Source organism: Lepidochelys kempii, chromosome 1 (assembly GCF_965140285.1).
Source record: "Lepidochelys kempii isolate rLepKem1 chromosome 1, rLepKem1.hap1, whole genome shotgun sequence".
Taxonomy (NCBI): domain Eukaryota; kingdom Metazoa; phylum Chordata; order Testudines; family Cheloniidae; genus Lepidochelys; species Lepidochelys kempii.
The window spans coordinates 52722048-52745517 of NC_136380.1; the positions used below are offsets into that span (position 1 = coordinate 52722048).

Consider the following 23470-nt stretch of genomic DNA (forward strand, 5'->3'; position numbering starts at 1 on the left):
GAGCTAAAACAAAGAGTGGAGCTAGATTCTTTTCCTTTTTAGCATCATCAACAGATTTGTTTACTAAGCTCCAATCAGTTCAAGCTATGCCAACATATTGAAAGGTCATGGGATTGCATAGTGAAGGCCTAATCTGAAGGCAAGAAGGTTACACAAATGTAAATGAGAGCTCAATTTGGCTTGCAGAGTCTTTACTATTGGGACTGATGTGGGATGGAGTTATGCAGGAATAAACTATTCAGGAATAACTCCACATGTGAACACTCTTATTCTGGAATAAGCATCCACCCATGGAGTTATTCCACTTTAAATTTTTCTATTTTAGCTGCTGAACTTTAAATTCACCCCACCTTAATCAAAAATAACTTTCAAGTGTAGACAAAAGAATGTATTTTTTTTCAGTTTTCACCAAAAAAGTTGGCAGTCATTGGACGACTAACATACTGAACATCAGTGTAAATGGGGTAGGCTAACATTATGTCAAATCAACCTAATATCCTTCTTTGACAGGGTAACAAGCCCTGTGATAGGAGGGAAGCAGTAGATGTCATATCTCTACTTTTGTAAAGCTTTTGATACTGTCTCACATGACCTTCTCATAAATAAATTAGAGAAATATAGCCTAGACCAGTGTTTCCCAAACTTGGGACACCGCTTGTTCAGGGAAAGCCCCTGGCGGGCCCAGCCGGTTTGTTTACCTGCCACGTCCGCAGGTTAGGCCGATTGCGGCTCCCACTGGCCGCGGTTCACTGTGCCTGGCCAATGGGGGCTGCGGGAAGTGGTGTGGGCTGAGGGACAGCATACAGCAGCCAGTGGGAGCTGCGATCGGCCAAACCTGTGGACACGGCAGGTAAACAAACTGGCTGGGCCCGCCAGGGGCTTTCCCTGAACAAGCGGCATCCCAAGTTTGGGAAACGCTAACCTAGATGAACCTACTGTAAGGTGGGTGCATAACTGGCTGGAAAGATACTCAGAGTAGTTTTCAATGGTTCAAAAATCGATCTGGAAGGGCATATTGTAGGGTCCCCCAGAGATCAGTCCTGGGTTCAGTTCTATTCAATATCTTGATGAATAATTTGGATAATGGCACAGAAAATACACATAAAGTTTGCAGATGATACCAAACCGGGAGGGATTGCAAGCATGTTGGAGGACAGGATTAGAATTCACAATAATCTTGACAAATTGGAGAAATGGTCTGAATTAAACAGAATGAAATTCAGTAAGGACAAATGCAAAGTACTACAATTAGGAAGGAATAATCAATTGCACAAATACAAAATGGAAGAGGACTGCCTAGGAGGAGTACTACAGAAAAGGATCTGGGGGCTGTACTGGATCCTAAACTAAATATGAGTCAACAGTTTAACACTGTTGCAAAAAAACCAAAAAAACCACCCCAACCATCTTCTGGGATGTAGCAGCAGGAGTGTTGTAAGCAAGACACGAGAAGTAATTCATCCGCTGTACTCTGCGCTGATTAGGCCTCAACTGGAGTATTCTGTCTAATTTTGGGTGCCACATTTCAGAAGAATCATAGAATCATAGAATATCAGGGTTGGAAGGGACCCCTGAAGGTCATCTAGTCCAACCCCCTGCTCGAAGCAGGACCAATTCCCAGTTAAATCATCCCAGCCAGGGCTTTGTCAAGCCTGACCTTAAAAACCTCTAAGGAAGGAGATTCTACCACCTCCCTAGGTAACGCATTCCCGTGCTTCACCACCCTCTTAGTGAAAAAGTTTTTCCTAATATCCAATCTAAACCTCCCCCACTGCAACTTGAGACCATTACTCCTCATTCTGTCATCTGCTACCATTGAGAACAGTCTAGAGCCAATCTCTTTGGAACCCCCTTTCAGGTAGTTGAAAGCAGCTATCAAATCCCCCCTCATTCTTCTCTTCTGCAGGCTAAACAATCCCAGCTCCCTCAACCTCTCCTCATAAGTCATGTGTTCTAGACCCCTAATAATTTTTGTTGCCCTTCGCTGGACTCTCTCCAATTTATCCACATCCTTCTTGTAGTGTGGGGCCCAAAACTGGACACAGTACTCCAGATGAGGCCTCACCAATGTCGAATAGAGAGGAACGATCACGTCCCTCGATCTGCTCGCTATGCCCCTACTTATACATCCCAAAATGCCATTGGCCTTCTTGGCAACAAGGGCACACTGCTGACTCATATCCAGCTTCTCGTCCACTGTCACCCCTAGGTCCTTTTCCGCAGAACTGCTGCCTAGCCATTCGGTCCCTAGTCTGTAGCGGTGCATTGGATTCTTCCATCCTAAGTGCAGGACCCTGCACTTATCCTTATTGAACCTCATCAGATTTCTTTTGGCCCAATCCTCCAATTTGTCTAGGTCCTTCTGTATCCTATCCCTCCCCTCCCAGCGTATCTACCACTCCTCCCAGTTTAGTATCATCCGCAAATTTGCTGAGAGTGCAATCCACACCATCCTCCAGATCATTTATGAAGATATTGAACGAAACCGGCCCCAGGACCGACCCTTGGGGCACTCCACTTGATACCGGCTGCCAACTAGACATGGAGCCATTGATCACTACCCGTTGAGCCCGACAATCTAGCCAGCTTTCTACCCACCTTATAGTGCATTCATCCAGCCCATACTTCCTTAACTTGCTGACAAGAATACTGTGGGAGACCGTGTCAAAAGCTTTGCTAAAGTCAAGAAACAATACATCCACTGCTTTCCCTTCATCCACAGAACCAGTAATCTCATCATAAAAGGCAATTAGATTAGTCAGGCATGACCTTCCCTTGGTGAATCCATGCTGGCTGTTCCTGATCACCTTCCTCTCATGCAAGTGCTTCAGGATTGATTCTTTGAGGACCTGCTCCATGATTTTTCCAGGGACTGAGGTGAGGCTGACTGGCCTGTAGTTCCCAGGATCCTCCTTCTTCCCTTTTTTAAAGATTGGCACTACATTAGCCTTTTTCCAGTCATCCGGGACTTCCCCGGTTCGCCACGAGTTTTCAAAGATAATGGCCAATGGCTCTGCAATCACAGCCGCCAATTCCTTCAGCACTCTCGGATGCAACTCGTCCGGTCCCATGGACTTGTGCACATCCAGCTTTTCTAAATAGTCCCTAACCACCTCTATCTCCACAGAGGGCTGGCCATCTCTTCCCCATTTTGTGATGCCCAGCGCAGCAGTCTGGGAGCTGACCTTGTTAGTGAAGACAGAGGCAAAAAAAGCATTGAGTACATTAGCTTTTTCCACATCCTCTGTCACTAGGTTGCCTCCCTTATTCAGTAAGGGGCCCACACTTTCCTTGGCTTTCTTCTTGTTGCCAACATACCTGAAGAAACTCTTCTTGTTACTCTTGACATCTCTCGCTAGCTGCAGCTCCAGATGAGATTTGGCCCTCCTGATTTCATTCCTACATGCCCGAGCAATATTTTTATACTCTTCTCTGGTCATATGTCCAACCTTACACTTCTTGTAAGCTTCTTTTTTATGTTTAAGATCTGCTAGGATTTCACTATTAAGCCAAGCTGGTCGCCTGCCATATTTACTATTCTTTCGACTCATTGGGATGGTTTGTCCCTGTAACCTCAACAGGGATTCCTTGAAATACAGCCAGCTCTCCTGGACTCCTTTCCCCTTCAAGTTAGTCCCCCAGGGGATCCTGGCCATCCGTTCCCTGAGGGAGTCGAAGTCTGCTTTCCTGAAGTCCAGGGTCCGTATCCTGCTGCTTACCTTTCTTCCCTGCGTCAGGATCCTGAACTCAACCAACTCATGGTCACTGCCTCCCAGATTCCCATCCACTTTTGCTTCCCCCACTAATTCTACCCGGTTTGTGAGCAGCAGGTCAAGAAAAGCGCCCCCCCTAGTTGGCTCCTCTAGCACTTGCGCCAGGAAATTGTCCCCTACGCTTTCCAAAAACTTCCTGGATTGTCTATGCACCGCTGTATTGCTCTCCCAGCAGATATCAGGGTGATTAAAGTCGCCCATGGGAATCAGGGCATGTGATCTAGTAGCTTCCGTGAGTTGCCGGAAGAAAGCCTCATCTACCTCATCCCCCTTGTCCGGTGGTCTTTAGCAGACTCCCACCACTACATCACTGTTGTTGCACACACTTCTAAACTTAATCCAGAGACACTCAGGACACTCAGATGTGGACAAACTGGAGAAAGTCCAGAGGAGAGCAACAAAAATGATTAAACATCTTGAAAACATAACCTATGAGGGAAGATTTTAAAAAATGGGTTGGTGTATTCTGTAGCAGAGAAGACTGAGGGGGGGACATGATAACAGTCTTCAAGTACGTAAAAGGTTGTTATAAAGGGAAGAGTGATAAATTGTACTCTTCAGCCACTGAGAAGACAAGAAGTAATGGGCTTAAATTGCAGCAAGGGAGATTTAGGTTGAACATTAGGAAAAACTTCCTGTCAGGGTGGTTAAGCACTGGAATAAATTACCTATGGAGGTTGTGGAATCTCCATCATTGGAGGTTACTAAGAACCTATTAGAGAAAAACCAAAAGGGATGGTCTAGATAGTACTTAGTCCTGCCTCAGTGCAGGGGACCAAACTAGATGACCTACTGAGGTTCCTGCCAGTCCCACATAGCTATGATTTCTATGATTTCAGGAAGGAATTTGTCCCACGATGTTTAGGCAAGATTGTTTCCTTCAATTATTTGCACACTTGTACCAAAAAGAGCAAGTTTTCAATCCTATACTGTGCTAATTGTTCACTGGGCCTGGAGGTTCTGTTTGTGGCTCTCCAAACTTGAGGCTGGTAGGGGAGCCAGTTTGACCAAGCAGAGTTTAAAGCAGTCCACGACCATTTAGCCACACTCCTTCATAACATCTCAAGCACAGCCTGTGATGAGACCACTCACTCTCTCGAATGAGTGCCCCTGCTGGCGAGGTGCGTCTGCACCTGCACTCTCTCAGCTTTGCTCTGCTTGTGGTAGCCCCTGTTGATAGTTAAACTTCTCGAGCAGGTTTTCAGTGACTTGGCTCTCTGGCTGAGTCACACACCATTTGTAGGTATACAAACAAAACAGTCCCTTTCTGGGCTACAAATCCAATAGGGGCTCTCACAGTGTCCTCTGTAACATTGCAGTCTGTAGCCCTGTCTCCAGGCTCAGTTCTCAGTCAGTCTAACAGGGCCACAGTACCCTGATTAGCCTTGGCTCCTCCTGAGCTAGCTTCCCATGGTACCTGCTCTGTTATGGAGCAGTGCCCCTGCGTCCTTCCCTGGTGACTCTTTGCTCTGTAGCAAGCCTTCCAGACCCCACCTCTCCAGCTGAGTTACTAGTTCAGTTTGATCCCCTTTTGGGTTAACATGGTTCAATTAAATGCTGACCTTCTTTAGGGTCTTCTCTCTTCTTCTCTGGGCTTCGTTAAGCTCCCTTCTCTGGGCTCAGGCCACTCTGCTTGTGGGGGAGGGGACCTGCCCCACCCACTACTCCGGGTCCCAACACAGGGGCCCTATAAGTAGCAGCCACCAGCTGCTTCTCTTTAACTACTTGCTGCTGCCTTTCCCTGAGCCACTTCCCTTCTTTCTTTCCCACTAGCCCCAGCACTTTCAGCTTCACCCTTACTTCAGGGCTGAAATCTTGCATGAGTCCCAGTCATCAGCAGAAGCACCTTCCTTGCTTTTCTGACTCCAGCCAGGAACTGCTCTGTCCAGGTATTACAACTCCTTCATCTAGCCAGGAGCACGTTTCTTGCCCCCCTAACTTCAGCCAGCAACTGATCTGCTCTGTCAGCAGCTCCTTTTATATGAGCCTGCTGGGCTCTGATTGGCTACTTCCTCTCAGCCTCCTTATGCCGCTTGGAGGTCCCACCACTACTGCTGTTTTCTGGAGCGGGGTGTGGTAGGACCATGAGGCTTCCAGCAGGGGGCCTCAAAGGGCCTGATACACCCATCACACAGCCCTTCCATCAATGCTAGTCACCTATACTAGAAGAGGGAACCCTAGATGGGGAGATCTGGCTGCTTTCCAGCTTCCTAATGATGCAGAAACAGGGCCTACCTGTCTATTTCATTTTCTTTTCTCCTAACAGGTTTTGTACCTTTCTATGAATAACATCAGAGCTGCAGGGCCAATCCTGTTCCAACTGAAGTCAACAGGTCTTTGCCATTAATGTCAACGGGATAATGAAAATTTGTAAAAGGCACCTGAGATACATTTGAATCTAACATTTCTATGTGAAGTTCCGTCCTTTTAAATATGTATTTTAAAAACACACCTTTTTTTCTGGGTTGCCCCAAAATGTTTCCAAAGAGTTCCTCTCATCTTGTGGTAGGCATATTCACATCACTTCATGCTTACATTGGGTCAGATACTCAGGTGAGTGAGGAAACTGTGTGAGTAAGGAAACTGGAGTCTAGCCCATTGGAATATAACATTTTATACTGTCTATGATATTGATTCACAGTATTCAGTTTTTTAAAAAACAACAATCTAATTGATATTGTAATGATCTACATTGAGCATAAAGGCCCCCAATACAGCAATACAGCAAGTCATCCGTGTGTATATATGTGCATGCTTAACTTTAAGCCTATGATTAATTTCCTTGAAGTAACTGAAACAACTTGTGTGCTTAAAGCTAAGCATGGGCCTAAAATGCTTTGTTGAATCGGTCCATAATTCTTAACTGCAAAAGTAAGACATACCAGATTTAAAGTTTTATAAAGAATTTTGAATAAATGTCCCATGTTTTAACAAATTAAAACAAGCATGAATTACTTTCTTAGATTGTTATAGAGAAATGTAATTAACAATTGATCTGCTGTTCACTGTGATGATTAATCAAGGACAAAATCTTTTATATCAAAGCGTATCTTTTTAAACAAAATCTAGCCATAAGACATTTAAGTAATTGCAAACTAATAAATCATTACATTTTATCCCATTACTTCACTTTGTGCCACTAAAGGAAAGGAAAAGGAGTACTTGTGGCACCTTAGAGACTAACAAATTTATTTGAGCATAAGCTTTCGTGAGTAAAGGAGAATCTCTCCCTGTTGAGTCTAATATAACTGATTTCAGTGTACTTTAAATATTATTCCTTGGAATAAATAATACTGGGGTTAAAACAATTGTTTGTTTCAACATATTTTATGAATCAATATAAAGATATATACCAAAAGGGTCAGATTTTCAAAACCTGCCCTTCTTTTTCGTGTCTGAAATTTACAGGTGCAATTTTGCACCTCTAATTATTTTGTGGACACATTTTAGGCCATTTGAAGGCCTGATTAAGAATGGCAAAAGTGTGTGCAATAAAACCAAGGCAGATTTCATACCATAGTGTAATTATTTATTTATCTATGTGAACACTTAGAATGCATTCACTTACACTGGAGTCTAGGTACGGAAAACAAATTAAGGTTTACAAAAAAAGAATTGTATTACTAAAAGACTATCTACTGCTTAGTTTAGTCATTATTACTTGGATACATAGGGCTATTTATGGCGTATAGTATTGTCTCTAAATGTAATTTACAGTGCAAAGCATGATGGGTAACTTTATGCTAATTATTGTAGAGACTGCAAGTCAGATTTTTAGCACTCTCAATAAGTATCTCCTTAGGATTTTATTAGTCTGCCAGAGAAGAAACAGCATCAGCAGAAACTTATCTCATCCTTCTTGAGGATCATTAGTACAATTTCTTGCTTTTCTCACAGGCAGTGAAAGTGTCAGCCTCATGAAGAAACAGATAATTAAGTTAGGAGAATTGACAGGAAATATAAATGTTAAAGGTAAAATTATGTAACTTTAGCGCCCTCGTGGCCAAGATGGAGTCTGCTCTGCAGGCAGCTCTGGCCAAGAGATGGCACGTGCAGCAATGCAGCAGGAAAAATCTCTTCCACCCCAGAGGCACCTGTTCTAAACCCCTCAGAGTGAACACACACACCCACAGGAAAAGTACAATGGATATAACAAAGGGAAAAATGTATTTACAGAGGAATGAGAGGAGAAAAACAACAAGGGGAAATGTAGGGGGAGCAGTAGTACAGGGTTGCATCCAAACCAAAGCCCCACAGGCCCAGTGGTAGCACAGTTGGAAAGGGCAGACACCGAGCAATGTGTCTGCACACAGAGTTCAGGAGTCCTGAGCAAAGTTCCAGTTCAGTGCTGAGTCTTGGGTGCTCCTGATCGTCTTTGGCGGCAGTGAACTTCCCCAACAAACCCCTCTGGTGGCCTCTTGTGCTGCTTTCTGCAAAGCCACACAGAGAGACCACCTCCCCACTTAACTAACTAGCAGCCTCCCTCCTTCTTCCCAGTGCAGAGTCACAAGCCCCAGTACTCACAGCCCCATGCAGCTCTGGGCAGCAGTGATACTGGGTCTAGCTCCGGCCTGTCCTTCTCAGGCAATTCCTCCCTGACACAGTGCTCCTCTTGGCTCCTGTCCTGGGGTGTCCCCGCTTGGCTGCCATGTCCTTCCCAGGCTTCAGGCAGGTTCTCTGCTGCTTCACTTTGTGAGGGCCTGCGGGCTGCCACTCTTCTCCTTCTCTCTCTGGCTTCAGAGCCCCACCTGGAGTTTCCCTCCTTTCTCTCACTGCTCCTCCTCTCCCCTTAGGAAAAGATTTAAAGGGGCCATGCTCTCTAAACCCCAAGGAGTTACACTCTCCCCCACCCAAAAGAAATAATCCTTTATATCCCCATCAAAGTGGGCAACTACACCATGGATCCCCAGCAGGAGACCCAGGGCCCCCATTCGTCAGGAGCATTCCCGTCATCCATCCCACAGGACCCCGAGGGGTGGAACAGGTTTCCCATGAGGCAACTCATCCCCCATGGCACCCCCAGAGATCTGTAGGTCACTGGGTTCCCCTAAATGATCATATGTCAGCACACACCTGGGCTTCCCTTCCCTGGAGGAACATCTAGGCTGGCTGTCAGGTATTGGCTGAGGTGACACACTGAACATGGAGGCAAGATGATGGATCCTTGAGACATGAATTCGAGGGCATCTGGGTTTAAAGTGGCTGTTTGCGGTACAGGGTTCTCTGCCTGCACTGAATCTTCCTCATCATGTTCTTGGGGGGGGTCTCCACAGCTTTGGACAGTGGGGCATCGGAAGTGCTCAATATGGGTTCTTCCCCTTCACCATCTCTTTGTGCAACAAGAGGGTCCATTAGGGTCGGGGCATTCCAAACTGGATGATTGCCAAACCTCATTTCATCCTTACTCTCCGAGGAGCTGGGCGTTTGCAGCGGACAGGTATATTTCCATTGTTGGGACTGTGTCTGACTCATGGGGCCAGGAGGCTCAAAATCTGTGGAAACATCCTTATGGTGAAACAATACTTGTCCTACAGGTAACAAATGATTCTGGTGGAGAGTTTTGGTGGGGCCATGACTGCCCTAAGGATGTATGTGATATACTGGTAGATCCCCAAGTTTCTTCTCTACAATGTATGAGTGTGACTCCCAATGATCTGCAATTTTGTGTTTTCCCTGTAGGCCGAGATTTTGGGCCAAAACTCAGTCACCAACCTGAATCTCCTGTTGCCTCACTTGCTGATCATATCGGGTTTTATTCTTTTGATTCTGGTGACCAGCTGCTTACGTCGCTATCCGATATGCCTCCTTCGGTTGATTTCTTCAGCGAGTCACATACCCCAAGTATGTTTCTGGGAGTGCCCCACCTGAAGACACTCCAAAACAGAGATCAACCGGCAACCAGGCTTCTTGACCGAACATTAGCATATATGGTGTGAACCCAGTTGCATTATGTCGAGAGCAGTTATACGCATGTGTCAGATGCTTCATGTGCTGGCTCCAGTATTTTTTCTGCTGAGGCTCCAGAGTTCCCAGCATGTTCAGCAGTGTGCGGTTGAATCATTCTGATAGTGGATCCCCTTGTGGATGATAAGGGGTGGTGCGTGATTTCTTGATCCCCATGAACTTACAAAGTTCTTTTATTAACCGACTTTCAAAATCCTGTCCCTGATCTGAGTGTGGTCTGGCGTGCAACCCATAGTGAATGAAGAACTTTTCCCACAGGATCTTGGCAACTGTGGAAGCTTTTTGATCTTTGGTGGCATAAGCCTGGGCATAATGAGTAAAATGGTCAGTGACCACCAAAATATTTGCAGTACCCCGACGGTTAGGCTCTAATGCTAGAAAGTACATAAAGACAAGCTCCATGGGTGCAGAACTTGTGATGCTGACAAGAGGAGCCACCTGCGTAGGCAGAGTCTTTCGTTGGATACATCTGGTGCAGGTGCGAATATGGTAGGCAATGCCATGCCCCATTTGGGGCCAATAGAATCTTCCCTTAACTCTTGTCTCCAATCACTTGACTCCCAGATGCCCCATTCAATTATGGCAGGCCTCTAACACGCCTCACCAGTACTTCTGCGGTAGCAACAATTGCTTTGGGTGAGGCCTCTGGGGATGCTTCTGCCCTCGATAAAGTCATCCATCCCGAACCAATAGGTGGTCCCATTCTTTCAGCAAAAGGGCCTCCTCTGGGAGACTCAGTCGAATAGCCTTGGGATCCTTTCCCCTTTCCAATGCATAAAGGATGTCCTTCATCCGTGGATCAGCTCACTGGGCATGCTCCACCTCTCGATCCTTTAGTCTGGGTAGCTGAGGGTCCTGTACTCTAGTAAAACTTGAGTAGACTATGGGTATGGCTTCTTGTGGTGCACCCAGACAGTCAATTGCTCATTCTCCATTAGCTGTGGCTTTTTCCTCCACAATGGATACCCATTGGCATAAAGCTCTCAATTCAGGGGTCTCCACATTCATCTGATCATTGGGTTATAAATCTTTAGAATGAGGCCGCCGAGACAAGACATCTGCATCCATGTTTGTTCACCCAGGTAGATACTGCAGAGTGAAATCATAGGCAGAGAGTGCCGCTAACCACCGGTGCCCTGCTATGGATAATTTTGCTGTTGTTTTGATGTATGTCAAAGGGTTATTATTGGTTTTTACAGTGAACTTGGCCCCATAGAGGTAGTCATGAAACCTCTCGGTGATGGACCATTTCAATGGCAGGAACTCCACTTGATGAGCAGGGTAGTTTCTCTCAGGCGGTGTGAGATCTCGACTTGCAAACGCTACCGGTTGGAGTTTGCCCTCATGCTCTTGAGAAAGGACAGCGCCTAAACCTGTGTACCTTGCATCAACATGAAGTTCATATGGCTGAGTGGGATCAGCGTACACCAAAACAGGTGCTTGAGTGAGCTGTTGAATGATTTTACGGAAAGCTTCTTCACACTCAGCAGTCCGCTGCTTTCCAAAAGGTGCACCCACATTACAGTACTGATGCCGAGGTGCGTTCCCCTTCTTCTTATTTGTGGGGGGTATCCCTTGGTGAGCTCTGTGAGTGCATGTACGATGTGCAAAAAATTCTTGATGAACCTGCGGTAATAGCCACAGAATCCTGGAAACGACTATAATTTCTTGAGAGTCGTGGGCCTCGGCCAAGGAATTACCACCTTCACCTTCTCTGGGTCTGTAATTATACCATCTGCAGACACTATGTGTCCCACATACCGCACGGATGTCGGGCAGAAGATGCACTTGTCTAAGGATAACTTGAGGCCTGCGTGTTCCAAACGATCCAGGACTTTACACAGCCGAGTCTCATGTTCTTCTAAAGTGCACCCGAACACTACAATGTCATCCAAGTACTCCAGACACTCCAAAAGGTGCATGTCCGCTACCACCAGCAACATGCGTCACTGAAACATGACTGGAACTTGAGATACTCCCTGGGGCATGCAATTAAATTGGTAAAACCGTAAGGGGCAGATGAATGCTGTCTTCTCCCGGTCCTCTGGGGCCGTGGGCACTTGATAGTATCCACTGCAGAGGTCAAGGACAGAGAACCAGCAGCTACCATTCAGGCTATCCAAGGCATCATCCACCTGGGGCATTGTGTATTGGTCAGGGATCGTCCGCCGGTTCAGAGTGTGATAGTCGACACACATGCACACCATTCCACTTTTCTTTCGTACTACTATGATCAGCAATGTGTAGGGGCTCCTGGATTCCTCAATGATACCTGTTTGAGCCAGTTCCTGTAGCTGCTGCCTCACATCTTCAGTATCAGTGGGGACTAATCATCTTGACATCTCTCGAAAAGGCTGACCATCCTGCATTTGGATATGGTGTTCCACATCATGTGCACACCCAACATCCCACTTGCGCATAGAGAAAACAGCTTTCCTCTTGACTAACTTTTCACACAGGCGGTCCTTCCACTCAGCAGGAATGGGGGAAACCCCAGACTGGAATCTGTTCCTCCCAAAAGGTCTAGCCTTGGTCTCCTCTTGGGATTGGGGGCCCCTCGCTCGCTGGTATGCGGCTTTACATAAAGCGTGCATTGGCAGCTCCCACAGATATTTGTTCCCTGCCATCTCACGGCATTTCCACGCCAATCTCTGGAACAGGTTTGCATTTGTCCCTAGATTTAAAGGTGCATACTCTCTTCCCTTTGGATCTGGGCAGACCAGTGCCAATGTTTCTATTTCCTGGTTTACTCCCGCAACGTTCTTTGGAAACCGGACATTCAACAGAATATATCCCCGATAGGAGCAGGAGTCACAGCCAATTCCCCATACTGTCAGGCTAGACAGGGGACGCAAGGGTAAATGCTGTACGTATTCTTGGTAGTAAGATTCATAAAGTATGGCGATCTGCTGTCCAGCAATGCCTCATACAATCATCCTTCTATACGAACAGGTACTATAGCCTGAGGGTCTACCAGCCCATCTGGGTGACCCCTGTTTGTGTTTTTCTCTGGGAAGCCTTGGGATTTCAGGGTCTTGGGTTGCTCCTTCCCCAAGCCCCATTGGTGTTTCCCTGAAGCTCCCTAATGGTTTGCTGCAATCTCTGAGATACCCTTGCATGATCCGTCTTGTTTTGGCAGTCCAAGGCATAGTGACCCATCTCTCCCACAGTTGTAACAGAAACCTTCTTGCTGGCTATCACCCCTCCTGCTACTCTCCCCACTTGAGGATGGCACAGTATGTCCCTGAGCCTTCATCATGGCCACTTCTCGGGTCAAATCTCTCAGTGCTGCTGCCATTGACGGGGCCTCTTCCATCTCTCCAAGCACGGTCATGGTGTGACTGCCTGTCTTCTTCGGCTGCACCACTGCGTCCACTTGCAACAATCGCTCCTCCTCTTCACGTATCTCTCGAATGAGCTTGTGGAACGGGGCTGGGTTTGGGGCCCACTCCCTCAGCTGCAGTCGCCACAGCATCAATCCATCTTGTCAGGTGCCCTGAAGGATCTGGTCCAACCTAGCGGAATCAATGTGCTTGATGGGGATGCCCTCCTTCCGCACCACCTGCTGTAGCAAATGCTCTAGTCTCCTGATGAAATCCGACAATCGTTCATGGGGCTCCTGATAGGTATGGCGGTAACAATAATACAGGTCTTCACTGCGATCAGTAGCACCGTAGACACTCTCAAGAGCTTCTAAATAGTCTTGCACTGTGTTAGCTGGTTGTGAGTCTTTCAGGGCTCGGACAATTTGCATGGCAGGTCCCCTCAGACTCTCAAGCACATGTTTCCGCTTCTCAGAATCAGAGCATTCCCACTCTTGGACAAGTGGCACCATAAAATCCCTCCAGGTCTTGTAATCATCCTCCCCTGAGGGTACAGGTGACACCTCCGAGAAAGAACGTAACCGCTTGTATGGAGCACTTTCATAGGCCAGCTTCAATGCATCTTTGAGAGTGTTTCCCAGCTCTTTGGCCCATCCCACCAGGCTGGGTGCTGCGCGTGTTGGAGCCCCTCCTAATGCCAAAATTAATTCCTCTCTTGTCCGCTTCTTCATCCACCATCAGAGCTTGCAATTTCTGCGCTAAAGAATCCACCTCAAGTGACATAGGCACACTAGTAGGGGACTGCTCTGCCCCCAAATTGTCCAGGGGATACCTCCTACTTGCACCTCTTTGGGCACTTTATCAAGATCTGCTTCCTTGGAGTGAGTACATAGTGCTACCATGCCCTTCACTTTGCGGTTGTAAATACGAGTGTGGACCTTCACTCTCCCCAGTATTTCAGCTGCATCCAGGCTCTCCTCAATTTTATTTGGTTCCATCTCTTCTGGGAACCCCGCCACCCTTCTCCCTCTCTCTCTCTGTCTCCAGAGCCCCACCTGGAGTTTCCCTCCTTTCTCTCACTGCTTCCCCTCCCCCCTTAGGAAAAGATTTAAAGGGACCATGCTCTCTAAACCCCAAGGGGTTACAGTTATAAGGTAGAGCATTATGGGCAAGAGTGTTGGAACACTTTCATGGAAACATACCAAGGTACTTTAGCTTTAGTGTGACATCCAAAAAAAAACCCACAAAGTGATAACATTATTATTTTAAGGGCCTGATTCTGCCACCGCTATTTACATGGCATAGAACTTATGCTGCAGGAAACTTTAGTGAAGTCACAAGGGATTATCTGTGAAGTAAAATGCTACTCAATGGGAATAAAAATGGCAGAACTGGGTCTTAATAACGATATCAATGTTTAGTTAAAACTGGTTGCATCTGAAAATGCGAGGCCTCTCAAGACGGCCAGAAAAACCACTTATTATAGGAATAGGTAGTTCTGTTTATTTAAGGGGAATAAGAAGTTTTGTTTTATTTGTGTGGTTTTGTTTTGTTCTGTTTTACTATTGGGCAATCCCTTTGCCCTTTAAGATGATGTCAGATGAAGGCTGAAGAGTTCCTTGCATCAAAAGTTTAACTTCCTGTTTCACTCATGAACTCATGATTCTGAACTGGACCCGTGCAAAGAGACTTAGGGTTAAATAGGGTACAGCGCCCCCAGGAGGTCAGGGGAAAATGACTGTTGTGTTACTTTTGGACAGCATGCAACCTGGGCTCCTTGGCCCAGGCTCCTCCCTGGTCCCTCTGGGTAGTCTAGAGCTGTTAATGACACTAATCTTTCACAGTCTTTTCCATCCCTGGAGCACAGAGACTACAAATTTGTCTTCCCTTTCTCAGGGACACAACAATGAAAGGGCCACTTGTGTTCTTCCTCCTCTCTTTTGCACCTGTGCAGGATTGATACATCAGAGCCTTAAGGCACCTATAAAATCAGCTTTGCTTACTTTCCCCAGCTGGAGAGTATAGAATGCTCACCGATATAGTAGAAAGGTGCAGATACAAACCTAATAAAAGTAGGTTTAGAAGCAAAATCTTGACAAGGGAAAATCCTTCTCTTCTCTCCAAAGCATTAAAAAGAGTAGATAAAAATGTTCCTCAAAGCCTGGGAATGAAGGTTAAAAATACTTAAACTGAGTTGAAACTAAAGTTTAAGGTCCAAAGCAGGCTCATCACAGGTGGGACCCCTGTCTTCCTTCAGCTTTATGCTGAGGCCTTGGATTCTCTGCAGATGTTCTCTTCTTGTAGGAGAAGAAAAGATCACTACCTTTCCCCAACAATATAAGAGGATTCAACAGGTGCATTCAAAGGATGGATGTGATTGTAGATAGGTAGGTAGTTGGTGTGATTCTCCAATGCCTTATAGCTTGAGTAGCTATTGACATGAGTACAAAGTTTATGGACAGTGGCGTACAGACCTACCGAAACAGAATATTAGCATTTTACACGCATTTTCCACTCACTAAGGCCATTCTAACTCTGGTGCAGCATATCTACACTGGGGCTTAGCTACACTGGGTGCAAAAGCCACTAGTATAGAGACCGCTTCTTGCCTCAGTTGTACCCTGACTGTTGGGATCATCTGAGGCACCTGAGCCTCCAGATTTAAACATGAGGGTTCTGGAGGCAAGGTATTTTCAGTGGAAGGGCCCTCCTCAGCTATGGAATCCACTCTCCTAGGTCTTGTCTATACGAACATTAGTTCATGGCAGGCTGGGGTATAAATCTACCCTGCACTAGTCTGCCCCACAGTAAGTGTCCATGCGGACCCTTCTGCCAGCCTGCCACCCACAGAAAGTTTTGTGGTGTGCTTTGATTGACCACGCTTTGAAACAGGAGTAAGTTAAAGCACACTAGGGAGCTTGTAGTGTGCAGCAGCAGTGTTCACACAGACACCTTACTGCGTGGCATTGCATGGCACGTTAGTGCAGGGTAGATTTGCACCCCAGAGTGCAGTGAACTAAGTGTTAGTCTAGATGAGCCCTTATACCGAGGCCGAGTTTGCTGAGCTGTGGGTGTCAGAAGGAAAAGGTGCAGTTTTTGGCTGAGAAGTGTATTTTATTGAAGCCACCTTCTCAATAGCAGATCAGCCTGGTAATGACTTGATTCTTGCATTTTAATCTTTGTATATGCACTTTGTGAAATTAGATCCGCACATTTTATAAATGTAAAATAAATAAGCCATAGCAAATTCCCTGGTTCTGGTTACCTCAGACAAGACAGCACAGCAACATAGGTTTAATAGTGGTAGTGGATTTACCATCTGTCACCTTGCTTAAAAACTTGGCTCTAGGATTACAAGCTTAACTCTTTACAAGGATTTTTTTATTTTGTTTGGTGTGGAAACAGAAAGTTGATGGCCAAGTCCTGAAATCCTGCATTTTGTAAAGATTCCCCGTAGCAAGGAATTCATACTGTAGCACAAACCTTCACCATAGATTATGAAAGAGCATTTATTTGGCCAGCACTATGCTCCAACAGGGTTTGGGAGTAGCTGGGATATCACCAGTTTAGTTCATGTTGAGGCATCACATGGCACATGAACTGGCAAACATGACTGTAGATGACATCAATAGAAAGGGCCTGAGGCACTCAATTCAGATCTGGATCTTCATTATGAAACATCTCCTTCCTCTACAAAAGTCAAAGGTGCTTGGATTCTGGGGTTCATTTGGCTCCATGTGGACATAGCGATAAATTTGGATCTGGATCTGGGTTTGCAGTCCAAGACTTCCTCCCACACCAAGTTCAGAGCTGTTTGGATCAGAAGTTTTGGATCTGGCTAATTGGTAGTAAAAGCTGTGGGAAATGGATGTGCAGAATTTTCCTTCTATCCCTGCTTTTGGGGGAAATCAGCCCATAAAGCAACAGATACTGATTTCTTTTTTTCTTTTCTTTTTTAAGTCCTTGAGGTCAACTTTATGGGGAAATAATTTACTGTTTTTAAAGTTATATTCTCTCGGGTGAATAATTAAAGCACTGGTCTAGTGGTAAATTAATTCTATTTTTCTTTTCTTTCAGGACTGAAGGATACAGCATCTTATATTACCTGTGGATTTGAGAAGTGAAGAATAACTCTGATCACAGGGTGACTCAATTTGCCTATGTTTTGATGGAAAAATGAAAGCATCTAGAATACAGCATTTTTTATACTTCTAAAACTGCCTTTGACTACAACATCTATTCCCTTAAAAACACACACAAAATGTCAGAACTTGACCCTTCATCTGGATTAGTAGGAAACATGGAAAATGGGACTTTTCTGGAGCTATATCCCACATCCCTGTCAACTTCAGTGGATTCCTCAGCTGGACGCTTATCAAATGTCTATGTCTATGTTTCTATATTTCTCAGCCTCTTAGCATTTCTTCTTTTGTTATTAATCATTGCACTTCAGAGGCTGAAAAACATCATCTCTTCCAGTGCCTCGTACCCAGAATACACTAGTGATGCTGGAAGTTCTTTCACTAATTTAGAAGTTTGTAGTATTTCTTCCCAGCGATCTGCTTTCTCAAACCTTTCTTCATGAAAAGAAATGAAGGAAATACATTGGAAAATGGAACAACTTTGTCTAGCTTTTGAGGGAAATAGTGCATGTAACATTTGCCATTGAGGACTATTAATCATGAAAGAGGTGACTTTTAGACTTCTCTTTGAGTTTTCTTTCTCTTTTTAGTTTCCATTTCCCCTTTTATTAATGATGCTTTTCATCTTGGAGCATGGAAAATGGCATCTGGTCGTAGCTTCATGTATGTAATATTAATGCTGCCTTTCTGACATACGTATACACATCCATGCATACACACAGTCTTCCTGCCAAATTTGAATATGGTTCTAGGTGGATGTTCTAATTCTTTGCAGTTGTATCCCTCTTACCTGGATTTCCCTTTGTTAGTGTGTCATTGACTTTTCACTGGATAGGGCCTTCTGGACAAGATCACTTTCACAAAAATGCCACCACACTAATTTGATAGACAAATTGGCACCTTGGCCAATTTTAAAGTTATTGGGTGGGGTTTTTTGTTTGTTTTGTTTTTAATTGTGATGTCGTTTCAGTATTTCAATTATGTTATTAAAACAAAACTAAAATAATTCTTTTGTTAACAAACATTAATTTTGTCTATGTATATCAATCCATTGAATCTTTCTGTATAAAGCCTCTAGAAGTCAATTTTCACATACACTTTAACATATTTGCTTAATTTTATTTAGCAAAAGCAACTAGAATAAATATGCACAGTTGTAAACTCAAGCTGTACTGTATGTTGTAAAGATATTTTTAGGACTTACTTGCATGCAGTTGACAGGGCTACCTGCTTCTTAGGGGGAATGGGTTTCTGCCTCTACACAGCTCCTTTCCATATGTCCGTGCTATTCTAGCTTATTGTTAATGAAGCCAAACACAATCTGAGCAGCCTCTGCTCTCCTTGAGAGACACATAACTCCCATTACTGTTGCTGGCAGCTGATTGCCTTTATTAAGAGCCCTTATATGCATGAGGAGTTCTTACTTCAGTGGAGCTACTTACATCAGTCAGAATCATAGAATCATAGAATATCAGAGTTGGAAGGGACCTCAGGAGGTCATCTAGTCCAACCCCCTGCTCAAAGCAGGACCAATCCCCAACTAAATCATCCCAGCCAGGGCTTTGTCAAGCCTGACCTTAAATATATCTAAGGAAGGAGATTCCACCACCTCCCTAGGTAACGCATTCCAGTGTTTCACCACCCTCCTAGTGAAAAAGTTTTTCCTAATATCCAACCTAAACCTCCCCACTGCAACTTGAGACCATTACTCCTTGTTTTGTCAACAGCTACCACTGAGAACAGTCTAGATCCATCCTCTTTGGAACCCCCTTTCAGGTAGTTGAAAGCAGCAATCAAATCCCCCCTCATTCTTCTCTTCCGCAGACTAAACAATCCCAGTTCCCTCAGCCTCTCCTCATAACTCATGTGTTCCAGTCCCCTAATCATTTTTGTTGCCCTTCGCTGGACTCTCTCCAATTTATCCACATCCTTCTTGTAGTGTGGAGCCCAAAACTGGACACAGTACTCCAGATGAGGCCTCACCAACGTCGAATAGAGGGGAACGATCACGTCCCTCAATCTGCAGGCAATGCCCCTACCTATACATCCCAAAATGCCATTGGCCTTCTTGGCAACAAGGGCACACTGTTGACTCATATCCAGCTTCTCGTCCACTGTAACCCCTAGGTCCTTTTCTGCAGAACTGCTGCCTAGCCATTCGGTCCCTAGTCTGTAGCGGTGCATGGAATTCTTCCGTCCTAAGTGCAGGACTCTGCACTTGTCCTTGTTGAACCTCATCAGATTTCTTTTGACCCAATCCTCTAATTTGTCTAGGGCCCTCTGTATCCTATCCCTATCCTCCAGCGTATCTACCTCTCCTCCCAGTTTAGTGTCATCTGCAAACTTGCTGAGGGTGCAATCCACACCATCCTCCAGATCATTTATGAAGATATTGAACAAAACCGGCCCAAGGACCAACCCTTGGGGCACTCCACTTGATACCGGCTGCCAACTAGACATGGAGCCATTGATCACTACCCATTGAGCCCAACAATCTAGCCAACTTTCTATCCACCTTATAGTCCATTCATCCAGCCCATATTTCTTTAACTTGCTGTCAAGAATACTGTGGGAGACCATGTCAAAAGCTTTGCTAAAGTCAAGGAACAACACGTCCACCGCTTTCCCCTCATCCACAGAGCCAGTTATCTCGTCATAGAAGGCAATTAGATTAGTCAGACATGACTTGCCCTTGGTGAATCCATGCTGACTGTTCCTGATCACTTTCCTCTCATGTAAGTGCTTCAGAATTGATTCCTTGAGGACCTGCTCCATGATTTTTCCAGGGACTGAGGTGAGGCTGAATGGCCTGTAGTTCCCCGGATCCTCCTTCTTCCCTTTTTTAAAGATGGGCACTACGTTAGCCTTTTTCTAGTCTTCTGGGACTTCCCCGGATCACCATGAGTTTTCAAAGATAATGGCCAATGGCTCTGCAATCACATCCACCAACTCCTTTAGCACTCTCGGATGCAGCGCATCCAGCACCATGGACTTGTGCTCGTCCAGCTTTTCTAAATAGTCCCCAACCACTTCTTTCTCCACAGAGGGCTGGTCACCTCCTCCCCATGCTGTGCTGCCCAGTGCAGCAGTCTGGGAGCTGACCTTGTTCGTGAAGACAGAGGCAAAAAAAGCATTAAGTACATTAGCTTTTTCCACATCCTCTGTCACTAGGTTGCCTCCCTCATTCAGCAAGGGGCCCACACGTTCCTTGACTTTCTTCTTGTTGCTAACATCCCTGAAGAAACCCTTCTTGTTACTCTTAACATCTCTTGCTAGCTGCAACTCCAGGTGTGATTTGGCCTTCCTGATTTCACTCCTGCATCCCCGAGCAATATTTTATACTCTTCCCTGGTCATTTGTCCAATCTTCCACTTCTTGTAAGCTTCTTTTTTGTGTTCAAGATCAGCAAGGATTTCACTGTTAAGCCAAGCTTGTCACCTGCCATATTGACTATGCTTTCTACACATCGGGATGGTTTGTCCATGTGACCTCAATAAAGATTCTTTAAAATACAGCCAGCTCTCCTGGACTCCTTTCCCCCTCATGTTATTCTCCCAGGGGATCCTGTCCATCAGTTCCCTGAGGGAGTGAAAGTCTGCTTTTCTGAAGTCCAGGGTCTGTATTCTGCTGCTCTCCTTTCTTCCCTGTGTCAGGATCCTGAACTCGACCATCTCATGGTCACTGCCTCCCAGGTTCCCATCCACTTTAGCTTCCCCTACTAATTCTTCCCGGTTTGTGAGCAGCAGGTCAAGAAGAGCTCTGCCCCGAGTTGGTTCCTCCAGCACTTGCACCAGGAAATTGTCCTCTACCCTTTCCAAAAACTTCCTGGATTGTCTGTGCACCAGGGCCTGCGATCTAGTAACTTCCGTGAGTTGCCGGAAGAAAGCCTCGTCCACCTCATCCCCCTAGTCTGGTGGTCTATAGCAGACTCCCACCACGACATCACCCTTGTTGCTCGCACTTCTAAACTTAATCCAGAGACACTCAGGTTTTTCTGCAGTTTCATACTTGAGCTCTGAGCAGTCATACTGCTCCCTTACATACAGTGCAACTCCCCCACCTTTTCTGCCCTGCCTGTCCTTCCTGAACAGTTTATATCCATCCATGACAGTACTCCAGTCATGTGAGTTATCCCAGCAGGTGTCTGTTATTCCAATCACATCATAATTCCTTGACTGTGCCAGGACTTCCAGTTCTCCCTGCTTGTTTCCCAGGCTTCTTGTGAAGGGCCAGATTCTGCCTTCTCCTTACATGGATGCACAGTGGGGTGGAGGAGCAAGGCAAATCCTTCTTGGCAGTGGCCTGTGTAAGGGCCAGGCAACGTCGTAGTCCCTTCACAGAGCCTGCTCTCTCCTTACTCCACCAGGGATGCACAGTGCCCCAGTGAGGATAAGAAGAGCTGCGGAGAGGTGAGGCCATGGCCCAGCCCATCCTCCACACTACATAATGGACCCAGTATGCATGGTGGGAGAATAAGCTGCACCCCATTAAGAGGTGTAGTAATGGGCATGCCTTCTCCCTGCTCTAGGGAGTTCAGGGTCACATATGGTAAGCCTGGATGCCTCCCAGTGCTCCACACACCCCATAGTTTGGGCCTTGCTGAAATGGCATAACTTAGCCCCGGGGGAATAAGGGTTTTCAGGATTGATCCCAGCATAGAGAACAGACCCATACACACTTACATAATTGGTATGATATACTCTGAGTAACTGTCTATTGTGTCCAAATGTAATACAGTAGCTCCCTTGATTAAAACAGAGTCCTGTATTCAGTTACTGTCATAAAGCAATTATTATTATTGCAAAGCACAATTCTGTGAGGTCTCCAGCAAACCTGACGTGGGTTTAGTCCCATTAAATTGACAGTGATACAATATGGAATGCAAAGATTGGTTTGTTATTGCAACCTCCAAATTACTCCAAATTGTTCCAGTTATTACATTATAGCATCATTACAGAACGTGCTCCAAGGGGAATAGTTCATTGGGCTCAATCGTGAAAATCATTCCACCTACTGTGAATGGAGGCTTTGCCCTTGAGCAAGATCCAACTCAGTTAAAGGACCATGAGAAGAAGAGAGATGTGTCATCGCTGGTCTTAACTAGAAGAGCTGCACCAGTAGCTGTAACTGACTGGTGTTACCGATCCCCTTACAAATGGTGTGCCCGATCCTGCAGAGGTCTGTGTGCCTCCTGCACCAGCACCCTTCACACCCGTCACCCAGCATCTCTCTAGAGATAACTGGCTCTTTGGAGTAGCAAGTCATGTATTATTTGGCCAGCATGTTAAAGTTAAGAAGTTGTTGGTATATTACAGCCTGTGAGGCCGCAGCTGTACATGAAACACTCCACAAACTTTTTTTACACATTTTAAAACATTTTTATCCTCCAGGTTATCAGTTTGCTACTGGCAGGACACATATCCCAACATCCAACATTAATTGTATGCTCTATGAAAATGCAGGTTTTTTACCATCAAATGTAAATGTAGTAATTAGAAATATCATTATTCAGTGCCAGACAAAGGCAGATTAAATTGGAGATGGTGTTTTCAACTTTTAAAAATTAACGTATTATACAATAAGTTTTGGTGTTGATTAGATTCTTATAAGAGCCAAAGCATTTTGTTGCAAAATAAAGAACTTAAGTCACTGGGATTGCTGATCCACCCTGTTTTTATAAAGATATTTAGTCTCTCAATTACTCTATTCATACAGACAGAGTTTTCCTGAAACAGCTTCACTCAATTTTCACTAGAAAGCGGTGAAAGGACATGGGGAAATACTAAGTTATTTATTTAAAGTTGAACAAGAAGTAACATTTCCTTTATAAAAGCTGTTTAAGATCCCAAAATCTGTAACCCAATGTGTTTGTGTGTAGACTTATAAATACAAATAAATTAACTTTAAAACAAGATAGCTAAAAACCAGCTCAATCTTCATTTACCTGCCAAGGCCTGAATTCAGTCACCTGTGTCTCCTTTGCAGAAAATGAGGTTAATACTCATATAAAAAAAGGAGGTAGGAGCCGCAGCATGAAAATGGGTAATATTATCTCTACGCTACAAAATTAGGTTGATTTTATTTAAGTCGACATTGAGCCTCCGATTTAAGACAGTCGATTCTGCATGTCCCCACTATGCACATTGTGTCGGTGGAGCGCATCCTCACTAGCAGGGCTTACAACGACTCATGGAGCACTGCACTGTGGGTAGCTATCCCACAGTCCATGGAACCGAGTGGAATGTTGGGTTGGGCTTGCAATGCCTCA

The 23470-nt window shown here is 45.3% G+C and overlaps 1 protein-coding gene across 3 annotated transcripts in view; it reads left to right on the top strand.

Annotated features, from left to right (window-relative positions):
* SERTM1 (serine rich and transmembrane domain containing 1) overlaps nucleotides 1-23126 on the top strand; it is a 49013-nt gene extending 25887 nt beyond the window's left edge. For all 3 annotated transcript variants that reach the window (XM_073342094.2, XM_073342112.2, XM_073342102.2), the window contains exon 2: nucleotides 17138-23126. In XM_073342094.2, the coding sequence (XP_073198195.1) occupies nucleotides 17322-17645 (324 nt within the window). In that variant the 5' untranslated portion in view covers nucleotides 17138-17321 and the 3' untranslated portion in view covers nucleotides 17646-23126. The remainder of the gene's footprint in view (nucleotides 1-17137) is intronic.
* The last annotated feature ends 344 nt before the right edge of the window (nucleotides 23127-23470 follow it).